At 43.3% G+C, this 20,224-nt stretch overlaps 1 protein-coding gene and 1 long non-coding RNA gene across 4 annotated transcripts in view; one reads left to right on the top strand and one right to left on the bottom strand.

The window, feature by feature from the left end:
• The window catches only part of Srgap1 (SLIT-ROBO Rho GTPase activating protein 1), a 297,115-nt gene extending 277,910 nt beyond the window's left edge, over positions 1-19,205 (top strand). For 2 of the 3 annotated variants that reach the window (XM_031348981.1, XM_031348982.1), the window contains exons 19-22: positions 4,176-4,356; positions 6,232-6,366; positions 6,505-6,844; positions 14,393-19,205. In XM_031348981.1, coding sequence (XP_031204841.1) covers positions 4,176-4,356; positions 6,232-6,366; positions 6,505-6,844; positions 14,393-14,770 — 1,034 coding nt within the window. In that variant the 3' untranslated portion in view covers positions 14,771-19,205. The remainder of the gene's footprint in view (positions 1-4,175; positions 4,357-6,231; positions 6,367-6,504; positions 6,845-14,392) is intronic. The other variant, XM_031348983.1, reaches the window with a different exon arrangement.
• On the bottom strand, positions 2,000-2,660 carry LOC116075714. Its single transcript, XR_004112693.1, has 2 exons — positions 2,614-2,660; positions 2,000-2,131 (listed from the first exon to the last, which is right to left on the bottom strand). It is a non-coding gene; the product is annotated as an uncharacterized LOC116075714 (long non-coding RNA).
• Positions 19,206-20,224: the final 1,019 nt, after the last annotated feature.

Here is a 20,224-nt window from a genome sequence, read left to right as displayed (position 1 = left end):
TCTGGGAACTCTAGCTTCATGAAGGGGGACTCTTGCAAGGAGTCTTCTCATTTATTTCTCCCTGGGGCACAGCAGCCTGTAGGACAGTGTGTAGGCTTCAGTTTAAAGGTTTCCACATAGCCTGGCATTGGGCATTTCGGGTGCAGACTCTGAGACCAGCCTAACAACAACAGCACACTAGGTGTTCTCAGAGATGATGTGTACCAAAGTCTTAGGACAGATATTTCCTTAGGATGGTGGGGCAGAGCTATCCGGTGAGAGAGATGCAAACAGCCTGTGAAAAGATACAGAAGACAGCGGGGGTCCAAGGACACCATACTAAAGTTCCTTGAACACTAAGTGTTGGCATCAAGAACCAGTTTGGCAGATCAGCTCTAAACTCAGGAATGTCACACATAGGTAACACCTGTTGCCAGGGCAACCACATACCTTCCCAGAGTCTACTTCCCACACTCACCTGCAAACAGGTTACATCATAGCCTAAATAAAAGAGATCCTTCCCCACTTTCACCCCTTTTTTCCCTTGTCTTTCTCTCTTTCCCCTCTTTGTCTCCAGTAAACCTCTGCCACTTGGAACTGCTTTGGCCTGGTATAGTGTCCAGATGTGAGCTGTCATTCCAACATATCACTAAGAGTGTAGTTTTTTAGGAAGAGCGCAGGATGCTCAGGTTGCTCAGGCCAAGCAGATCCTCATCTCGAGCTCCTCTGACACCATCCTTTTCTTGTCCTGGGAATGTTTCTCTCCCTGACTCATTCCTTTTTTTTTTTCCTCCCCTGCTGACTTCTGAGTATTCCTTTGCTTTCTCCAGGTTAGGTAAAACTCAACCATCTTCTCTCTCTTCCCACATACCCGTTCCAATATTATGCCGTCTGTCAAGTGTCGTCTACCTTTTGACTACAAGGGAGAATCTTGGTTGAGCACTCAACACTGTAGATCTCATTTTGGTTTGGTCATGGCCACCACTTTTTGCTGGAAAGAAAAGTGTTGCCCTCTAAGGACATGCTCTTACCACAGCCAGCCTTCAAAGTTCTGTAGCCAAATCCCCTGGAATGTTGGTTGCCGTTTTGACTGTCAGATGTTATACTTTCTTTGCTCTATCATGGTATCACTACAGAGACCAAATCTTGTTTTCAGGGCAGGCTGTCACAGAACAAAACTAACCTCTGCAAGGGCAGTAGATGACAAATCTAGAAGGAAGAGTGTTAGGGATGATCAAGTGCCCACAACATTATTACATCCTACTAACATACAAGACTGTGAGCTTAGGACTTGCTAGCACCAGGCAGCCACTCTGCTGAGGCCATGTCCCCTTGCACAGTTAGCAGAGCCATGCAGGAGCCCTAAGTAATCATGTTACACCCTTGCTCTGATTGGTATTGATGTCAGCAGTAGCAACATTCTAAAAAGTCTCTGCAGGACCCCAAAGGACCATAAGACTCTCAGTATGAAAGAGACATGGTGCCCTGTGCCCTGAGATTGATTTGCAATGCACTGCTCAGACCAAGATGTCTGTAAATAGCTTATTGATTGACACTTGACTGTGAAATGGCTCCCAGAAGAGTACAAAGAGGTCAAAATAATGGAATTGCTGAAAATTACTTGTTGATATACTAGCATTACGCCTAAAATGGTCTTCTGATGCATGTGCTCATCTTTGTATAACCTGCCCTACAGTAGATCTAGTGACTCTGATAACTCTGATGTTTGTTATGCGAAAAGGCAATGATAAAAACGTGTAACAGTCACAGAGGTCATGATCCTACAATTATTAGAATACTATATATATGTATGTGTGTGTATGTATGTACACATATGTATATATACATATAGTTCTGAATAGCCTTAAGATAACATGGCAGGTACTGACCAGCAAAGAGCCTCTGTTCCTTTCTCCTTCACAAATTATGCATAGATTATATATCACACCCTCTATGCTAGCTTTTCATTTTTAAATTAAAAATATAAATATAAGGATGTATTGACGCAAGGGTTCATAAATCCTATGTCATGAAGTTGCTTTTAATAAATTAGCAGGTCTTCACAAGCGAATTTGTTTCTACCCTCTGGGGGAAATTGGAATACAGATCTTGGTATCTCATCATTTCAGATCGAACAGGATGGATTCTTTCTCTGGAAAAGTAGAACAAAGGGCCATTCTCTTTAAACAAAAATTCTATCTTCTCTTCTATAAATATCCACTACTACACTCACATTGTTGTGATAAATGTGTGTTGGGGTGGTATGCTATTTGCTTTTCTCATGCCTCTGACAGAATTGCTAAAAGCAGCGGCTTGAAGAAGGAGATGTTTGTTTTGACTCATAGTTCATTGCATGCAGTCCGTTATGGTGAGGATGACATTGTGATAGCACAAGTGACAGGTGGCTGGTCATCCTGTTCTTCAGGGAACAGAGAATTTGGCTGGAACCTGGCAACCTATAACTCCCTAGGCTGCCTCCTCAGGTCTAAACTACCAGGAAAGCCCCATATCCAAAAAGGTCTGTAATGTCCTAAGACAGTACCACCCAGCTACAGACCATCCATTAAAATTATGAGCCATGGGGGGGACATTTCACAGTCAACCAAAGCATTACATATGATCTAAAAATTTTACCCAGTAAAAGTCTTGCACCCTTTTCCATGCAGGTTCTGGTGACACAGCTAGGCATTGTTACATAATTATTTCCTCAAATGCTGAGGAGGGGCATGGCTGGGCATTGTTACGTAGTATTTCTTCAAACACTGCTTAGGGGCATGGCTGGGCATTGTTACATAGTATTTCTTCAAACACTGCTTAGGGGCGTGGCTGGGCATTGTTACATAGTATTTCTTCAAACACTGCCTACCAGAGAACAGATGCCTCCTTTTTCTTTATCTCATGACAATTTGCTGAAATTTATACAAGCCCTTCACAGAAAGGTTTCCTACTATTTGTTCATTTTCTTGCTTCTACTTTACATATCTCAGAGAATTTCTAATTTACCAAGTGAGAAAGAAGCCTAGCTTTCTTTACCAAAAACCTCTCACCTCATTATTATCTGTAAGTATAACAGGTGCTACAGTGAACACTGGGAAGAATGAACTCTTTCAAATGAGTAGATTGGTTATCAAAAGAACTAGAAAGCAATTTCCTGAACTGTTGAGAGACGGGCAGGCTTTCCTCCAACAAACACGTTTGCCTGCATATTCTAGAATATTTTCACACACCCAGGTTGGAGCAAATGAGGTATATCATTCACTGTGCAGATGTTTCTAGAAGCAAATGAGGCATCGTTTGCTGTGCAGATGTTCCTATAAGTACATACTCCTCACATTTTCCATTAGATGTCCACTTACCACTGGACAGCAGGGACAAGAGTAAGGGGCTGACAGGAGAGGCTGAGAAAAACCTTGAATGGGGAGCACTTCTGCAGTAGGTTAAATCACAAAGCACCTAAGATGCTGAATGAACAAGATTATAGTCTGCAGTCTTTTAAGTTCTGATGCTGTGTTACTCAATCACAGTCTCTCCCATCAATTATCTCTTGTTACCCAGAAAATAGTTTTTGAATCTAATCTTTTACTCTAAGTACAGGGTGATCTAACCTATGAGTGTTTCACAATTAAATGTTTATGAAGTGAGACAAAGTTTCTTGAATTTTAAAGATAATGTTGAGATTCCATATGAAAAAAATCAAAAAAGCCCACGAGCAGAATAAATGTATCAAATGGCATCTATCAGGATGATTTTATGAATTTTTTTAAAGCTAATAAGCATGCTTGCTGGAATGTGACTTTTTTTTTCCTGCTACAAATACCACTACTATGTTGCAACCACACTCCATCAATGTCAAAAAAAAAAGATTGAAACAACTGTGGTGGATATTACAGCCAAGGAGAGGGTTTGTATGTCATATTGCAAAGTCAAATTTTTTTATTTTACTGTCATTGTATCTCCAGTAAGAGGCTGAGGAAATTAAGATCTAATGCTCAATTTTTCTTTTGCCTAGAAATCCAATGACAACTAGAAGTATCTCCCCACCACCACCACCACCACCACCTCTTATTGCCTCCTGTTTGATGGCTCACTCATTGTCTTGTTCAGCCTGTTTCTAAAGCCTGGTGTTGGCTTCCAGAGAACACATCGTGCCTTCCTGACATGTGTGTCCCTCTACATTTTCTGTTGTTTTCCTGTAGAGTGTGAGCCCATTGAAGCTATAGCCAAGTTTGACTATGTCGGGCGGTCAGCTAGAGAGCTGTCCTTCAAGAAGGGTGCATCCCTGCTGCTGTATCACCGAGCCTCTGAGGACTGGTGGGAAGGCAGACACAACGGGATCGATGGGCTTGTGCCTCATCAGTACATAGTCGTGCAAGATATGTGAGTGGGTCCAATATCTCAGCTGCCTGAGAATTCCAGCTATTGGAGGGTTGGATGGGGGTTTCTGCAGGAAGGGGGGGGGCAAGGAATTCAACCCCTGGGTCTTGCATTTACTAAGCATGTGTTCAGTTGCTGAGCTGCAACCCAATAGACCCCAGAAAAAACAAGACCAAAGTGCACTGAGCAGAATTTTCAACCTTCCTGGTGACTTTAATACTAAATAATTAAATCATTGTATTTACTTTACATGGAAGGTTTCTCTTGTCCTTGAAAGTCTACTATTCAATTGACAATGCATTAGGAAATGTACACAGAGAAATCAAGATTGAACTGGTTAGTTGCTTGCCCAGCATTCACAAAGAAAGCAATGGACTCCATCTTCAGCTTGCACTACATAGTCCAGGGGTCGTGGTGTCTTCCTATAATCCTAGCATTTGGGAGATAGCAGCTTTGCAGGCTTAGGAGTTCAAGGCCATCCTTGGCTACACAGCAAATACAAGGCCTGCCTGGGATAAATGTGATCCTGTCTCATTTTAAAAAGGAAACAAAAGTTCAGGATTCTACTATGTATGATGGTTGCTGGCAGTTCAGAAGCAGCAAGTATTCACTTCCAAAGCTGAAGAAAGAAGAGCTAATGGGAGATATCTTTTGTCAGTGTCTCAGAACAGTAGCCTCTGCAGAAAATGACTTTTGAATGTATGGCCGTGATGGTTCTCAGAGCAGCCAGTTCTTCTCTCAATGGCCAGCTGCTTCAATTACTAGCTCCCATGAGGGAGAATACATACAGTTGAAGGGAACTACCTCGAGGCATTTGTTGATGTCTGTCTCCCCAATGAGAAAGCTCTAAAAGTTTCAGAACTATGTAAGGATTTGAGACAATGATGGCATAAGTGTAAGTCAGAGCTTTCAAAACAACCAACACAGGAGAGTTCCTGATTTCTGAGTATTCTATTTCACAATTCATGGCCAACTTCAAGTAGCTTTCCAAGGGAAGAGAGAAATACACCATGTAAAGTAAATAGAAGTATTTTTACATAGCTTTAGAAATAATAAAGTGTGTATATGACAACTGAAGAAATATGTCGTATATATGTAGACATGAAGGTATGCAGATGTAAACCACTAAACAGAGGTCCATTATCCATACTTTAAGTACTCCATATACATACACACATTCACAGGTGTTCTAGACACAGAAGGAGAAATGTCCTAATCACACTTGCCTCTTGGTTTAGTGAGTTTTTTCTTGTTTTCAAACAGGCTTTCACTGTGAGCTTCAACTGTCCTGGAACTCACTCTGTAGGCCAGGCTGGCCTCAAACTCACAGAGATCCACCTCCCTCTGCCTCCCGAGTGTTGGGATTAAAGGTGTGTGCTACCACACCTGGCTGGTACAGTGTGTTATAGATGATTATGATTTTACTCTTTTGTATGCCTGAAATTTTAACTTTCTGGTAACAAAATTACATTATGTTTAGAATGAAAACCTATTCTAGGGTGCTGGAGAGAGACCTGGGGTCAAGAGCACATGCTATTCTCACAGAGAACTTGAGTTTGGTTCCCAGCACCCAGGTTTGGTGACTCACAAACACATTATCCTCAGCTCCAGGGGTAGGATGCTGTCTTCTGGCCTCCATGGATAGCATCTGTACGCATCTGCACATGCCCCCACACAGACTCACACAGTTAACAAACCTACAAATCAAGGACAGCCACACAAATAAAAGTCTTATATAAATGTCATCCCTCGGTTTTGTTTCCATCAAGCTGAAGTCTCTCTCTCTCTCTCTCTCTCTCTCTCTCTCTCTCTCTCTCTCTCTCCCTCTCTCTCTCTCTCTTTTTCTCTGTCTCTCTCTGTCTCTCCCTATTATTCCAGGGATGATACATTTTCAGATACGCTGAGCCAAAAAGCCGACAGCGAAGCCAGCAGCGGGCCAGTCACTGAAGACAAGTCCTCATCCAAGGACATGAACTCCCCAACTGACCGACATTCTGATAGCTATTTAGCCAGGTGAGTGGTCTTTGATCATCGGCTCCTGATCTTCCCTCCTCCAGGGACTGTGAGGAACAATCAGACATATGCTCAACCTTAAAGTGTCATAGGGCGTCAAAAGCTCTTCTGTTTTCTCTTTCTTCTCTGAACGTGTAGACAAAGAAAGAGAGGAGAGCCACCCCCTCCGGGAAGACGTCCTGGCAGGACCAGTGATGGCCATTGTCCCCTGCATCCCCCGCATGCTCTGTCTAACTCCTCAATTGATCTGGGATCCCCAAACCTAGCCAGTCACCCCAGGGGCCTGTTGCAGAACCGTGCCCTCAATAATGACAGTCCTGAGAGGCGGCGCAGGCCAGGCCATGGCAGCCTGACCAACATCAGCCGGCATGAGTCCCTCAAGAAGATGGACAGCCCTCCTATCCGGAGGTCCACATCATCAGGGCAGTACACCGGCTTCAATGACCACAAGCCACTGGACCCTGAGACAATTGCTCAGGTATAGTGCTGTTAACTGCATATTGTATTCTAAGTTCTCGGGTGGAATGAAGGCAATATGAAAGACTTAGAGTCTTTAAATGTTATCAAAATATAGAAACTACTAAAGAAAACAAAGGAAACGTGCTCACTGTCTAAACTCTCTCACCATGATCCGTGTGTTACTAGAAGACGCCCGGCATATTAGACTCATATTGATTTAAAGAGCTGAAAGGTAGGATCCAGGTATCTTATTCAGGATTTCTATTCCTGTACAAACATCATGACCAAGAAGCAGGTTGGGGAGGAAAGGGTTTATTCAGCTTATACTTCCACACTGCTATCATCAGAGGAAGTCAGGACTGGAACTCAAGCAGGTCAGGAAACAGGAGCTGATGCAGAGGCCATGGAGGGATGTTCCTTACTGACTTGCTTCCCCTGGCTTGCTCAGCCTGCTTTCTTATAGAACCCAGGACTACCAGCCCAGGGTTGGTACCACCCACAATGGGCCCTCCCACTCTTGATCACTAATTCAGAAAATGCCTTACAGCTAGATCTCATTTCCTCAAGGGAGGCTTCTTTCTCTGTGATAATTCCAGCTTGTGTCAAGTTGACACACAAAACCAGCCAGTACACCAGGACATCCATGCCCATCATTGGTGAATAGCCAGGGAAATATTGAAAAGGAATGGGAAGGACCTGCTAACAGAGCACAGTACATTCTAAAGCTTGCACAACAGACCAATGGTGAGAGCAGAATGGAGAACTAAGATACAAGATAAAGCAGTAGAAAGCAAAGGTAACACTTTTCAAGTTAGCAACTGACAGATTAGTCGATAAATAATGTATTCAATCCTGGTTAGCCATTTAAAGGGCAGTAATGTATCCCATGAACCTCTTGAATACAGTATCTTCCCTTCCCAGCACAGACTACATAGAGGCCCTCTGTAGTTTATCTCTAATGATAAGAATTGACAAGACACAAGTATGCCGGGATGAATGAGTGTGCCCACTCTATCCTGGTTCAGAACATGTCTTTGTAGTGAGCAGTGGAAAGTGATAGATTTGGTGCTGGACAAGAGGAGTCTCAGCTGTCTCCCGCTGTTAACAAGAAAACAGATTATTTTAAAACACAAAACACCCCCAGGAATCCTAGTTGACCTAGTCCCAAACTGTTTTAGTGTCCTAGTGATGAAGAATTCTAGATGGTAAATTAGGCTATTGGAATAGTTTCATGAATTTATAAACAATTAAATGAATTGTAAGTATAGGGCAATTGCTCAGTAAAAAAAAAAAAAAAAGACTTGACCTTTGAGTCTAGTTAGAGGATTATGCCAGGCCTTTTGAGACCTATAGGACTAGTTCCATTTGACTGTAGCTGAGGGTCATGCTTTGAGAAGCATTGCTGTAAGAAGCAGGTGAAATCTGATTGAGTTTAGAGACAGGCTTAGGAGCTTGAGGGTAAAAAGACACATAATAAGCTGTTTAACTCTATTGCTGCCAGAACCAGGAAATCCTTTTATCTTAAAACATAAAAACAAATGCAAACAGGTAAACAGAATTCTTTACCATCTGTCTGGGGCAAATACTTGGGTTTTGTTCCAAATGTTTATCAGTAAAGGAAATTACATATGAAAGTAATTGTTGAAAAGTGTTCTTCACCCTGGAAAATGGCTTCCAGTTCTGTCTTTTATCCATCCTCCCATCTCCAACCTTCAATGATTCCCATAGGGACGAATGAGCATTTCACAGTGATGATGCTCATGCAAAAACATGCTTGTTCTTTTGTTAAACAAATCAGTGGGATCCCTGCAGCAGACTGAATGGGAGCGTGTCCTGTCTATAGAGGAACATCATGTCGTGCTCCAGTTTATTCTTTATTGGATACTGTGATTTAATACCAGAGCTTTGCTTCTTCATTTAGCAAATGCTTGTTGAGCACTGACAGTACCTCGGGACCTGTGATAGGCTTTCTTGATGGACAGGTTCCATGCAGCTTCTTTCTCAAGCTGCTGCCAGTACAGCTGGGAGAAGACAAGGGAGGCGGGCACACTGTGGGGGGAGTAGGGATTATGGTCCAGGTGCACAAAAGGGGTCCTGGGAACAAAGAGAAAAAGTGTTTCCATTAGAACAGGGCAGGTTCTGCACCCTGTCTCAACCCTGCCTGTTTTGAACTCCTGGTTTAAAGAAAAATCATAAATTTTGCTGTCTTGACTATTTTTAAGTATAGATAATTTAGTAAAGAATATTTCCACACTTATGAAATAACCCTCTAGAACTTTCTCCCATGCCCCCTTCCCACAGCCCTGGCACCCACCCTCTTCTGTTTTTGTGAATCTGGCCATGTCACGTACCTCATCCATGTAGAGCACAATGTTTACATGTCTGCTGCTGTCCAATTCCATATAGCACAATGTCCTCAAGGAGCACACACACTGTTGCATTTGCCAAGATTCCTTTCAGTTCTGAGTGGTATCCATTTTTGTGGAAGAGAGAGAGAGAGAGAGAGAGAGAGAGAGAGAGAGAGAGAGAGAGAGAGAGATCATGCATTATCTTTACCAATTCTTCAATGGTAAGATACTTTTCTCTTTGAAATAACTTTCGGTAGTTCTCCCTTTACATCTCCCTTTATCATTTTTAAATGATATATTTAATTTGACAACGTAAGTGATAAATACAAGAAGATCAGTATTTTTTCTAAATGTAATGCATTTCTATTTTAATTCTTTTTATTGATATAAGGACTTTACATATTATAGGATGCAATATAATAATTTGGTATTTGTATGCAATGTGAAGTTATCAAGTGAGCTTTACAGCTTCCTTGGATATTTCCCTCTTTGTATTTGGCTCTTGATCAACTATAATTCTGAACTATAGTTGCCCTACTGTGTTGTAGAACACTATAACTTGTACATACCAATGTTAGTTAATGACTATGAGAAAGACAAAGTAAAATACTTTTGTACCCACACATAGAATTTCCATGAGCTCAGTGGTTAAAAGCGTGCATTGGCATAGCAGTATTAACTTTCATACTCGATGAAACACTACTAGCACTGTGTTTTTTCTCAGAAGAACAGACAGCCCAGCCCTTGCTCACAGCATTCCAGCTAGAGGGTGATTCACTAAATGGTAGCCATAGAGAACCTAATGCCTTGCAAAAAGTATGTCATGTTTCTACACTGTCAGCCTAAATGACAACCAGGGATGCTCTAAGACTGGTGGTGTGTCTTGGGGAATGGCAGAGCGTTGCTTGGGAATGTGTCCTTATAGTAAACCAGGAGCAAACTCAAGGATGTGGAGACACAGAAACATTTCAAAGGTGAAATGAAGAGAAATGCATTGTCATGAAAGAATAATCCTTGGCTACCAGGATAAAGAGATGTCCAAGCTGGCATCCATCCAAGGTCGGACAGACAGTTGCTAGGCAGATGTCCTTACAACATTTTCTGTGTAAAAGTGCAGTGGCCTTTGTCAAGGTTGTACATCTGGCAGGTTTATTATACATAATTTTGCTTTTTTTTTTTCAGTCAGCCAGGCACACGCACACATAAGATCCCGTCCTTTACAGCCTTCCTCGTACGTATGTAAGCATGGCAAATGTACTTCCACTTTGATCCTCATGTTTTTCATAATATGAGAAAGAAGACAAAAATAGGATTACCTGTTGCTGGTCCCTGCCCCTCCTCCACAGAAGGGGAGGAGCCATGATAAGGAATAGGAAACAGATTCATCCAACCTGAATGGCTAAGGAAGCAAGGAAGCAGTGCAGATGTGCTCCCCAGGAAAGCATTAATGACTTAAGTCTAAAGCTGAGAGAGGCCCTTCTAGGGGAGAAGTGAGGCCCCTGTCTCTCCTACTCTGTCTTACTCTTCCTATTGTTGTGATAAAATACCATAACCAAAAGCAACTTGCAGAAGAAAGAGGCTATTTTAAGTCACAGTTTGTAGTCTAGCATCCAAGGACTTCAGCGTGAGAACTCAAAGGAGATAGGAACTAATGCAGAGGCTCACTGGCTTGCTTCTCACTGCTTGCTTTTTTTGTTTTGTTTTGCTTTGTTTTTCAAGACAGGGTTTCTCTGTATAGCTCTGGCTGTCCTGGAACTCACTCTGCAGACCAGGCTGGCCTCAAACTCAGAAATCTGCCTGCCTCTCTCTGCCTGCCAAGTGCTGGGATTAAAGGCATGTGCCACCACTGCCTGGTTCAGCCTGCTTGCTTATACCACCCAAGACCACCTGCTTAGGGATGCACCACCACCCACAAGGGATTGGGTCATCCTCCTTCAATTACTGATTAAGAAAATGCAAAACAGCCGATCCAGCAGAGGTATTTTTCCCAACTGAGGTGCCTTCTTTCAAAATTACTCTAGCCTTTTCAGATTGACATAAAAACTAGCCAGTACATATCCTGTCTCCCCCTCCTAATGGATTCAGAGCTAAGATGAACTTGTCATGGGAGAACGTAAGTTGACCTGGGAATTTCCCATTGCTACTGCAGCTGACCTAAGCTCCCTCCACCTTAGAACTGAACCCTAAGTAGAGTGTTTTCTCTAATGCCCAGTGACCACACAGTCATCTATCTCCTTTTCTGTGTCTCTGCTGCCATCTATCATGCTCACCCAACTGGCTACAGCATCATAACCCTGGCTACTCAGAGCCTAGGCCCAGCAGACAAAAATTTCAACTGTCAAATTCATATTGAGCTTCCACACCCAGGCAGCAAGTGATTTGTTCAGAGGGCCAGCTGGCAAACAAGTTAGCAGCACATCAAGTGTGCCTATATTTGGTCCAGTGGCCATTCAGGCAGCAACCTGATGTTCCCATTAGTCTACCTAATGACACACTGCATATAAGACCCATGCCTATGTTACACTGGTCCACAGACATCCAGGCCTAGTCCTACTTCCCCACACATGCAAGAGCCATGCCCAACAGCCAGGTGGAAGCTCCGCCTACCAAGGGTCAGACAGCTATAGCCCACATGCCTGCATACACCCACTGATGGATTATAGCCCCATCAGTGAGTCCATCTAGAATTAGGGGCAACAACATACCTAACCAAAGCTCAAACACCCATACACAGGGTTAAGCCCCATCCACAGGTATGAGGCCCCTCTAAAAAGAATAAATAACCTATAAAACTTGATGATATGAATAGTACACTAGATAGAAAAAAATATCAACAAAGGAACCAACAATATATGAAAAGGATCAGACCACAGTAACATTTGTTAGCAGATCCCAAAGGAAAGGAAATGTACAGGCTTGAAAACAAACTCAAGATAATGACCATAACAGAATAGAGAACAAGAGAATATGAATGACACAGAGAACTCACAGACGCCTTCCATGACCTAAGTGATAAAAATCAACAAAGACATAGAGATCATGAGACAAAACACAGACAAAAACCCTCACACCTGAAGAATTCAGCAAGTGGGATTTAAAAAGAAAGAAGAAAAGAATACAATGGAGAGCCACAATATAAGACTGCACTGAAACTACAGAGTGAGTCCAGGAATTCAAGATGGGCCTCTGAATGGACCCAGCCAAAGCAAAATAACAGGACAGTAAAAAGTGGGGAAGGCTCTAGAGACTTCTAGGATACAATTAAATAGGTAATACCCACATCGTGGGAATTTCAGAAGGAATAGCCACAGAGAAAAAAATTATTTTATTAATAATTTTATTAAATTATTGTTATTAGTAGAAAGCAACTAATAACAGATGAGAACTTCCCGAATTTTGAGAAAAATGTAGAAGTCCAGCTCTGTGAAATTCAAGTTCCCTGATTATACTCAATCCCAAGATGTCTTCTCCAATGAGCATTCCAATCAAAGTTTATAAATAAATAAATAAAGGATAGTAAAAGCAACAAGAGAATAAAGTCAAATCCCATATGAGGGATCCTAAAACCTAGTGCAGATTTCTCAGCAGAGCCATCTAGAATGCCATATCTTAAACATTGAAAGGGGGGAAGAAAAGACTTCTCTTTTCTCAAAGCCACTTCTCAGAATGAGAAATAAAAGCCTCCCCCGCAGGCCAGCAAAAGAGGTACTTGGGGGTGGGGGCGTGCCCAGTAAAGAGAAGGAAGCAACTACCTCGTTCTGAGAGATCATGGGAAAATATGGAGTCCATAGGTAACATAGAGGCTAGGAGGGGTGGGGCTGGTTTGGAATGAGAACAGTTATGAAGTAGAGGAGGTGTTCGAGGAGGTCAGGATAGTAGCTTCTAGTGTTCCATAACTGATACTGTTTTGTAAGGGGAGGTTCTGTCAGTAAGGTCTTGTTCCCCAATTGGTTTTTGATTTGTCAATAAAGAAAGCCAAGGGACAATTGCTGGAAGGAAAGGCACAGGTAGGACTTCCAGGTCCCAAGAGAAAAAGGAGACACAGGGAAGGAGAGAGGGGCTTTTTCTGCCACACTTTTGAACAAGAAGAAAGCAGCAATCTCGTAAGGTCTCGGGGAAGCTGGGGCCTGCAGCCACTATGAGCAGGGGCAAAGGATGTTGGGGGTAGGGGGCACTAGCTCATGTAAGCCATTAAGCTTAGGGCAGAAGGAGAGATGGAGATAATAAATGATAAGGGCTTTTATTTCCAGGCAGGAGGTATGTGCACCCAGCAATTGTGCCTAGAGGCAAGTTCTAAAGGTAACAAAGCAGTGTGTATCTTTTATCTGAAGATTCAAGGTTCTCCGGAGTGGTTGGTAATGAGATTCCCTCCAGGAGCAAAGGCAGGTAGGAAAGAGAAGCTGGGTCAATGCTGGTGTGGTGTTGATCCTAGAGCTAAGCCAGGAGGGGCTGGTACCTCGGTTACAGCTCCCAGGCTAAGGCAGTAGCGTGCCATTAAAACTACAATGTTTAATATTAAATATTCAAATACTATTAATTAGAAAATAACTTGAATGATCCCAGCACAAAGACGTAATAAGCACACCAGGCAATGGAAGTATATCATAACCTAGGCTGGTCACTACACACACCTATAGTACAGCTTTCTGACTAAGTGTTTTACATTTTAATACTTACATTCTGGTACTTATGAGTGGGGTTTTCACTTTGGTATATATGTCAAGAGGATGTGTGTTCCATTCTCAGAACAAAGGTTCCAAATCAAGGTGTGATAGTGTGCACTTTTAAGACCAGTGCTGGGGAGGCAGAAACAGGAAGATCTCTAGGTTCTGCTGGCCAGTCAGCTTATCTTAAACAGTGAGTTCCAGGCCAGTGAGACACTCTCATTTTAAAACAAAAGGGTCAACACCTGAAGTACAACACCTGAGGTTGACCTCAAGCCGGCCGGTCCACCAGCACACATGCAAACGCACACAAAGATGAAACAGAATTCTGATCAATCACGTACAAGGCAGGGAGCTCTCAGTAGGTTGCCTAGTACCTCAGAATGACAGTTGTTTGATCTGTGACTCAATGTGCTTTGCTTCTAAGTCTCTAGATTATTTAGAGTCAACCCGGATGCACAAGGTGGTGGTGTATGTAAAGTTCAAATATTCACACTCTCTGCTTTGTTTCTGCAATCACCAGTCTCTCCTTTTCTCTCTTAATTTTCTCCACAGGATATTGAAGAGACCATGAACACTGCTTTGAATGAACTCCGTGAGCTAGAGAGGCAGAGCACGGTTAAGCACACCCCCGATGTCGTGCTAGACACCTTGGAGCAAGTGAAAAACTCGCCAATCCCTGCAACTTCCACAGAATCGCTCAGCCCGCTGCACAACGTCACCCTCAGGGGCTCAGAGCCTCAGATTCGCAGGAGCACCAGCTCCTCCAGTGATACAATGAGTACTTTCAAGCCTATGGTGGCACCCAGGATGGGCGTCCAGCTGAAGCCCCCAGCCCTTAGGCCAAAGCCCGCTGTTCTTCCAAAAACAAATCCTACTGTAGGACCTGCCGCACCTTCCCAGGGTCCCACAGACAAGTCTTGCACGATGTAAAAGTAGAGGTCATGAGGGGGGAGGGGGGGCTCTGACGGTGAACATGAATTAAGAGGCAAGAATTGGTGATCCACAACCTTCTTCAGTCTTGCGCTTATAACTGGATCTCCTTTGGCTTTTCTATATTGTGTCGAATGTAATGATGTCTGGGGATAGCTAAATAAGACGGGCATTTGTATTTTGTAATTTTTTTTAATAACTGGACATATGTCATTTTAAAGACAATAGAAACACTTAGACGTACTTGAAAAATCCAATGCTGCACCCTTGTAATGAAGGCAACACCTCACCCAACACAGCACATGGCTTCAGACTTAGTGTAGCCCAGGTGAGTGTCCCGGAAGCAAGAGAAACTGAATCCAGGTCGTACTGGAGTGTCATCACCTGCCGTGATCTGTGACACTTGTGGGGAGAACACTCAATGCCTAGTAACTGACAACAAGCACCTCTAACCCTGTCCAGAGTGGCAACCCAAACCTGATGAAGGTCACAGAGGGAGGCTCCCGTGGGACCTTCAGTTCATGGCTTGAAGGAGTTCAATGATGGACCCTCCCATAAAAGTCATCTCCCTGGATCCAGGTTAAAGACTCTGTGGAAGGGTGTAGAAGACACTCAGATGTTGCTTGAACAGAGCCTGGAAAAGGCAGTAAGGGAAACCTTCTCGAAGGCTGTTGACATTGCTCCCTCAAAGAATTCAAACAGGCCCCAGAGAAGTCCAAGTCCATCCCCTACACTTAAAAAGGACTAGAGGAGCCAGATGGAAAGGACTTTCTGGTTACACCACAAACCTCTGCAGATGTGTTCAATAACTGCCTGAGAAATATGTCTGCCTTCCCCTAAACCCCACGATGGCAATGGATACAACCAAACAGGAAATTAATCCTTGGTCCACTGATGTTGTGACTAAATTACCTTGGTTCCTTTATGCCACAAAGGCTCATGGTCCCTAATTGGAAGCCCCAGCTCTGCTAGCCACAGCTCTGAGCCAAGCCACAACTGGCTATGGTACTGATCGAGAGCCATGTGAGGCCACCACGGGAAGATGACCTTGTGGTACCAGGATGGTGCCTTCCCAGTTTCGTACCTCAGAACCATGACTTCTGTTCTCCTCCTGTTTGTGTTTGCTTTTTGGAGTTTGCATTATGATCTCTACAGAACTCCTGTAGTCTGATGGGCTCAATTGGGGACCTCTTTCCCTGGTATTTTAGCATATAGCCATTTTTCTTTTTCATATATACTATATTTTTCCTCTATCTTAAAAAAAAATATGGTAGATTTGTGTTTGTTTGGTTCTGGGGACTGACAGGGACCGCTTGCATGCTAAGTATACACTACCACTGAGCTGTATATCCCAGTCCTCACCCCCAAGATCATTCTGGACACAACTGTTTTCACTAAGGTACAAATCACAATTTTCCTAGCTGTAGCAGCTGACATCTACATTAGTACCAAACTTTCTGATAAAGCAAACTGAAGGCTCAAAGCAAACCCCTTAGGACCCACCCACCCACCACTAATTACCGTCTAGGTCTAATTTCAAACTGGCAGCCTTTTCCTTGCCCACCTAAGAGTAGCACAGCACTGACAACAACTCCTGCAGAAACCAACCAAGACCTGCGCTAAAGTCAAGATCGTAACCAATGGCTACCTCAGTTTGCCAGTCTAGTCATTCCACTAGTATTGATGAAATATTCCCTTCCTAAGTCACTCTCCTCATTTCCCAAATGTACTGAAGACATACTCCCTATCCCCAGGTACTTCAGGTATGGTAGGTAAGGTTTTAAACCTCGAATTTTACAGAACCATTCTTTCTGACCATTTTTAAAAAGAAACCACAGAGATCCAGCCAGGACTGCCCTTTGACTAGTACTGACTGCTGGTCTCCTTGGAAGTTTATTGTCTCCTAAATGAGCCCACCACTTATTTAGAAAACAATAATAATTCTTAGAACCATTTTTCCATTCCTTGATGGACAACACCAACAGAAGGCAGGAGAAACCTGGCTGCCTTTTGTGTTCGTTTTTAAATGCTTTTTTAGGCTTTAATTTTAGATTTTCAGATCTTACTTCCTTAGACAGCATCCAGGCAATCTTCTCCATCCACCCCACCCCCACTGCCATCTCTGAGTGCCAGGCCTTCTGTGCTCCATCTATGCCTTTCTACCCTCTGGGTCAGGACTCTGCTGACTTGAATAACAGAAGCCATGCTTTTATACACTGCTGGGGCCTCTTCCTCTAGGAAATAGCTCCCAGTTGACTCCATCTCTCCTTTATCTTCTCTGTCTTCTCTCCTGTACCTGTTACCATTTCCAGGCTTACTTTTCTCACAAACTGAAAACAGAGAGTGTAGATGGTCGCCACATAAGCACTCACCAGTCATTTCTTTCTTTAGAGATGGCTCAACAGACCTATGTTTTCCCCTTCGACTTTAGCACCCATTGAGCCATGCACAGAATAGTTTAAAGTAAGGTATCCCCCTTCACAGAGGACCCTAAAAGCTGCAGCTGCTGAGGAGGTCACCTTGCAGGGCCTGGTTTAAACCACAGATGTAGCCCAGCAGGAAGGTACAAGGAAAGGAAGGAAATGAACCCCAAGGTGCTCTCTCTTCTCCCCCATTTCTAAGTCTCACAGTCCATATGCACTTTAGGGATGGGAGTATTTGACAAGCAGATGACAGTGCACAGCGATACCTGACTCCACATGCACTAAAGATTCATAGCTAATAGAACCACGAGTTTTCATCCCATCCATACAACCATGATGGAGATTTGCAAAACCCTGTTGTGTGAGTTGGTTTGAGGAATGGGTTGCTAGAAACATGCTGCACATTCTCTGAGGAGTGTCACATAAGATTCCAAACTGCTGAGGGCACCGTGTAAAGCTTGAGTTCTTGTCACATGCCACACAATTGTTCAACAGTTTTCCTTACATTCACACAACATAATCTGACACTGGTGTCCCACGAGCCAGCCACAGAACAATTCATAGTGAGGTCCCACTCATTCAACTACCATAGTCATGAGTAAATACCAATGGATAAAGAGCTCCCAAGGGTCAGATGGTCTCTCTTGAGTTTTCTGTCTCTGCATTTACCATTCTCCAAGTGGCTCTATTATTTAACTAAAAAGCTGGGTTAGTGGTAGTTGTCTTAGCATTTCGGATTGCTCAGCCTCTATGTCTACATGCTGAAGGAGCTGTGATTTAGCATCTGAAATCCAACAGGAGGTCATGAGTCCATTGAGAGTCTGGGTTGATATTTTTTCCTGGCCACAGTAGAAAAGACCATAAATGCAGGAACTGCATTTGGGGTGCCATCTCTGGTATCCACCACTGAGAGCCTGGAAGTGCAAATAGAACCCCCTACTTGAGATTGACCCCTGAGCTGAGAGTTCCCCTCAAGCTCCAGCGGGCTGGAGCCTCAGGCTTGCAGCAGATGACTTTGGCACAGACTGTAAAGCCAGAGACTGAGCTCGTCCTAGTATACTTTATTTAAATAAATTTTAAAAAGTCTCAGTGGTATAATCAAAATGGGTAACTGTATCTTTAAATTACATAGGAAATTTTGTATGTTTAAATACCCGTTCCGGGTTCCATATGCTTACCTTAGAAACTAGTAAAGGAAAACTATATAAACCGTGCATTCGTGGATGCCCCTCCGTAGAGCGTTCACCTAGGTTCCGTGTGTAGTATGATGGTGATTGTAGATATTGAAAACGTAGTAGGTGGCCATGTCGCAGGAGAGATTGCTCTGTCCCTGCATTCTGAACGATAACTCCTGCCCACATAACTAAACCAGTATTGTCCTTCCCTGTCGGTTTGGTCAGTTGCAGTACCGGTAGCTTTCTGCTTGTGATGGTTACCGAAGTGTGTCAATGTACATCTGTAGTATGTACATGTGAAAGTGCCTTCCTATCTTAGCATTTAGCCTAGCTCTTGGACTGTTGCCCACTAGGTCCCGCCCACTTCCTTCATTTCCTGCCACCCACCACAGTGTTCTGAAACCCCCTCTGCCTGTTCCCAGCCTCTCCCCACCCCCATCACCCTCCTGTACCTCTGTCATGTGCATCTCGCATCCATGTGGATTATCGCACTGTCTTGTTGCCCTCCTAGACGTGACTGTGCCTTTCTCACCCCGCAGTGACTCCCTGCCATCTGATCCAACCTTCCTACCATGCCCCACCCACACTGCCACTGTCATACTGTCCCCTTGCTCTCTCTATACCAGCTCTCCTTCACATGCCCCTCGTCTCTGAGGTGAGGAGAAAAGGGATGCTTTTACAGTCCTGGAAGAAAAGAAGAGGTTTTGTTAATTTGTCGTGACGATGCACTTTTCTGTCTAGTACAGTACATTTTTGGCATGTACCATTACAGGCTTCAGTATACGGTCGGGTTTGTTCTTCAAGATGTAGCTTTATAATAAATATGATAGTTCTGGATGCCTTTGTCTGCTCGTGATTTGCTGTCACTGTCCTGTCTGTTCCTTTTTCACTCCTGTTCCCCTGGAGAGTTGGGTTGCATTAAAGAATGTGAAATTTTAGCTGGTTTTTGTTTGTTTGTTTGTTTGATTGATTTTGTTTTGTTTGAGACAGGGTCTTTCTATGTAGCCCTGGATATCCTGGAACTCACTATGTAGATCAGGCTGGCCTCAACTCATTAAGATCTGTCTGCCTCTGCCAGGATTAAAAATATTACCACAACACCTGGCTCCTACTTTTAAGAAAAGGTTTTTGTTTCATATTCATTTTTGTTCATGTGTTTGAAAGTGAGGCCTCCTATACACAGCTCTCTCTGAGGAGCTGTGGCTGTCAGAGGTGTCTTGGGGACACCTGTGTGGGGAAAGGAGAGGCATAAAGTCCTTCCCACACTAAGTCCTGTCAAACTAGTCTTTGTCTCATTTTAATATACTGAAGTAGAATCCTCAGTGTTGATTCTGTTTAGATTTGCCCAGGTATCAACATTTCAATTTCAAACATAAAAGCCAACTCTTCCAGATCAAATTGAAGCAGTCACATACCAGATGTTGAAAACTGTCAAATAGGATGCTTTAAAGAAATATATCAATCAGAACTCATTTTTGATTGAAGTATAAAATATGTACTAGAAAAAAGGTGTACCAATCATTAATGCAATGTGTTTTTATCAAGAAACACTAGGGCTGAGAGGGTATGCCATTTCAGCCCAAGTCCAGTCCCCAGCACAAGAGGAAAACACCAACCAGGAGTTAAGCCAGAAGTTCTTTGGTTTCTATTGCTACCTAGACTTCTATCGCAGGCATGTTGCCTAATTAAACCTTGGGTTTCATATACAAAAGTCATTAAATGCAGAGGAATTAATGAAAAAATAGATGATTCTGCAATTGTTTCCAGCTCCTGATGGAAGGATGTCTAGACCACTGACTGGTCAGAAGGCCTACCCAAAGGTACAGTGAGTTTCTTCCCATCAGGAGGCAAGAACT

This window comes from Mastomys coucha, unplaced genomic scaffold, assembly GCF_008632895.1.
Source record: "Mastomys coucha isolate ucsf_1 unplaced genomic scaffold, UCSF_Mcou_1 pScaffold4, whole genome shotgun sequence".
Classification (NCBI taxonomy): Eukaryota; Metazoa; Chordata; class Mammalia; order Rodentia; family Muridae; genus Mastomys; species Mastomys coucha.
The sequence above is the reverse complement of the archived record's forward strand: the minus strand, read 5'-3'. Positions and strand labels throughout refer to the sequence as shown.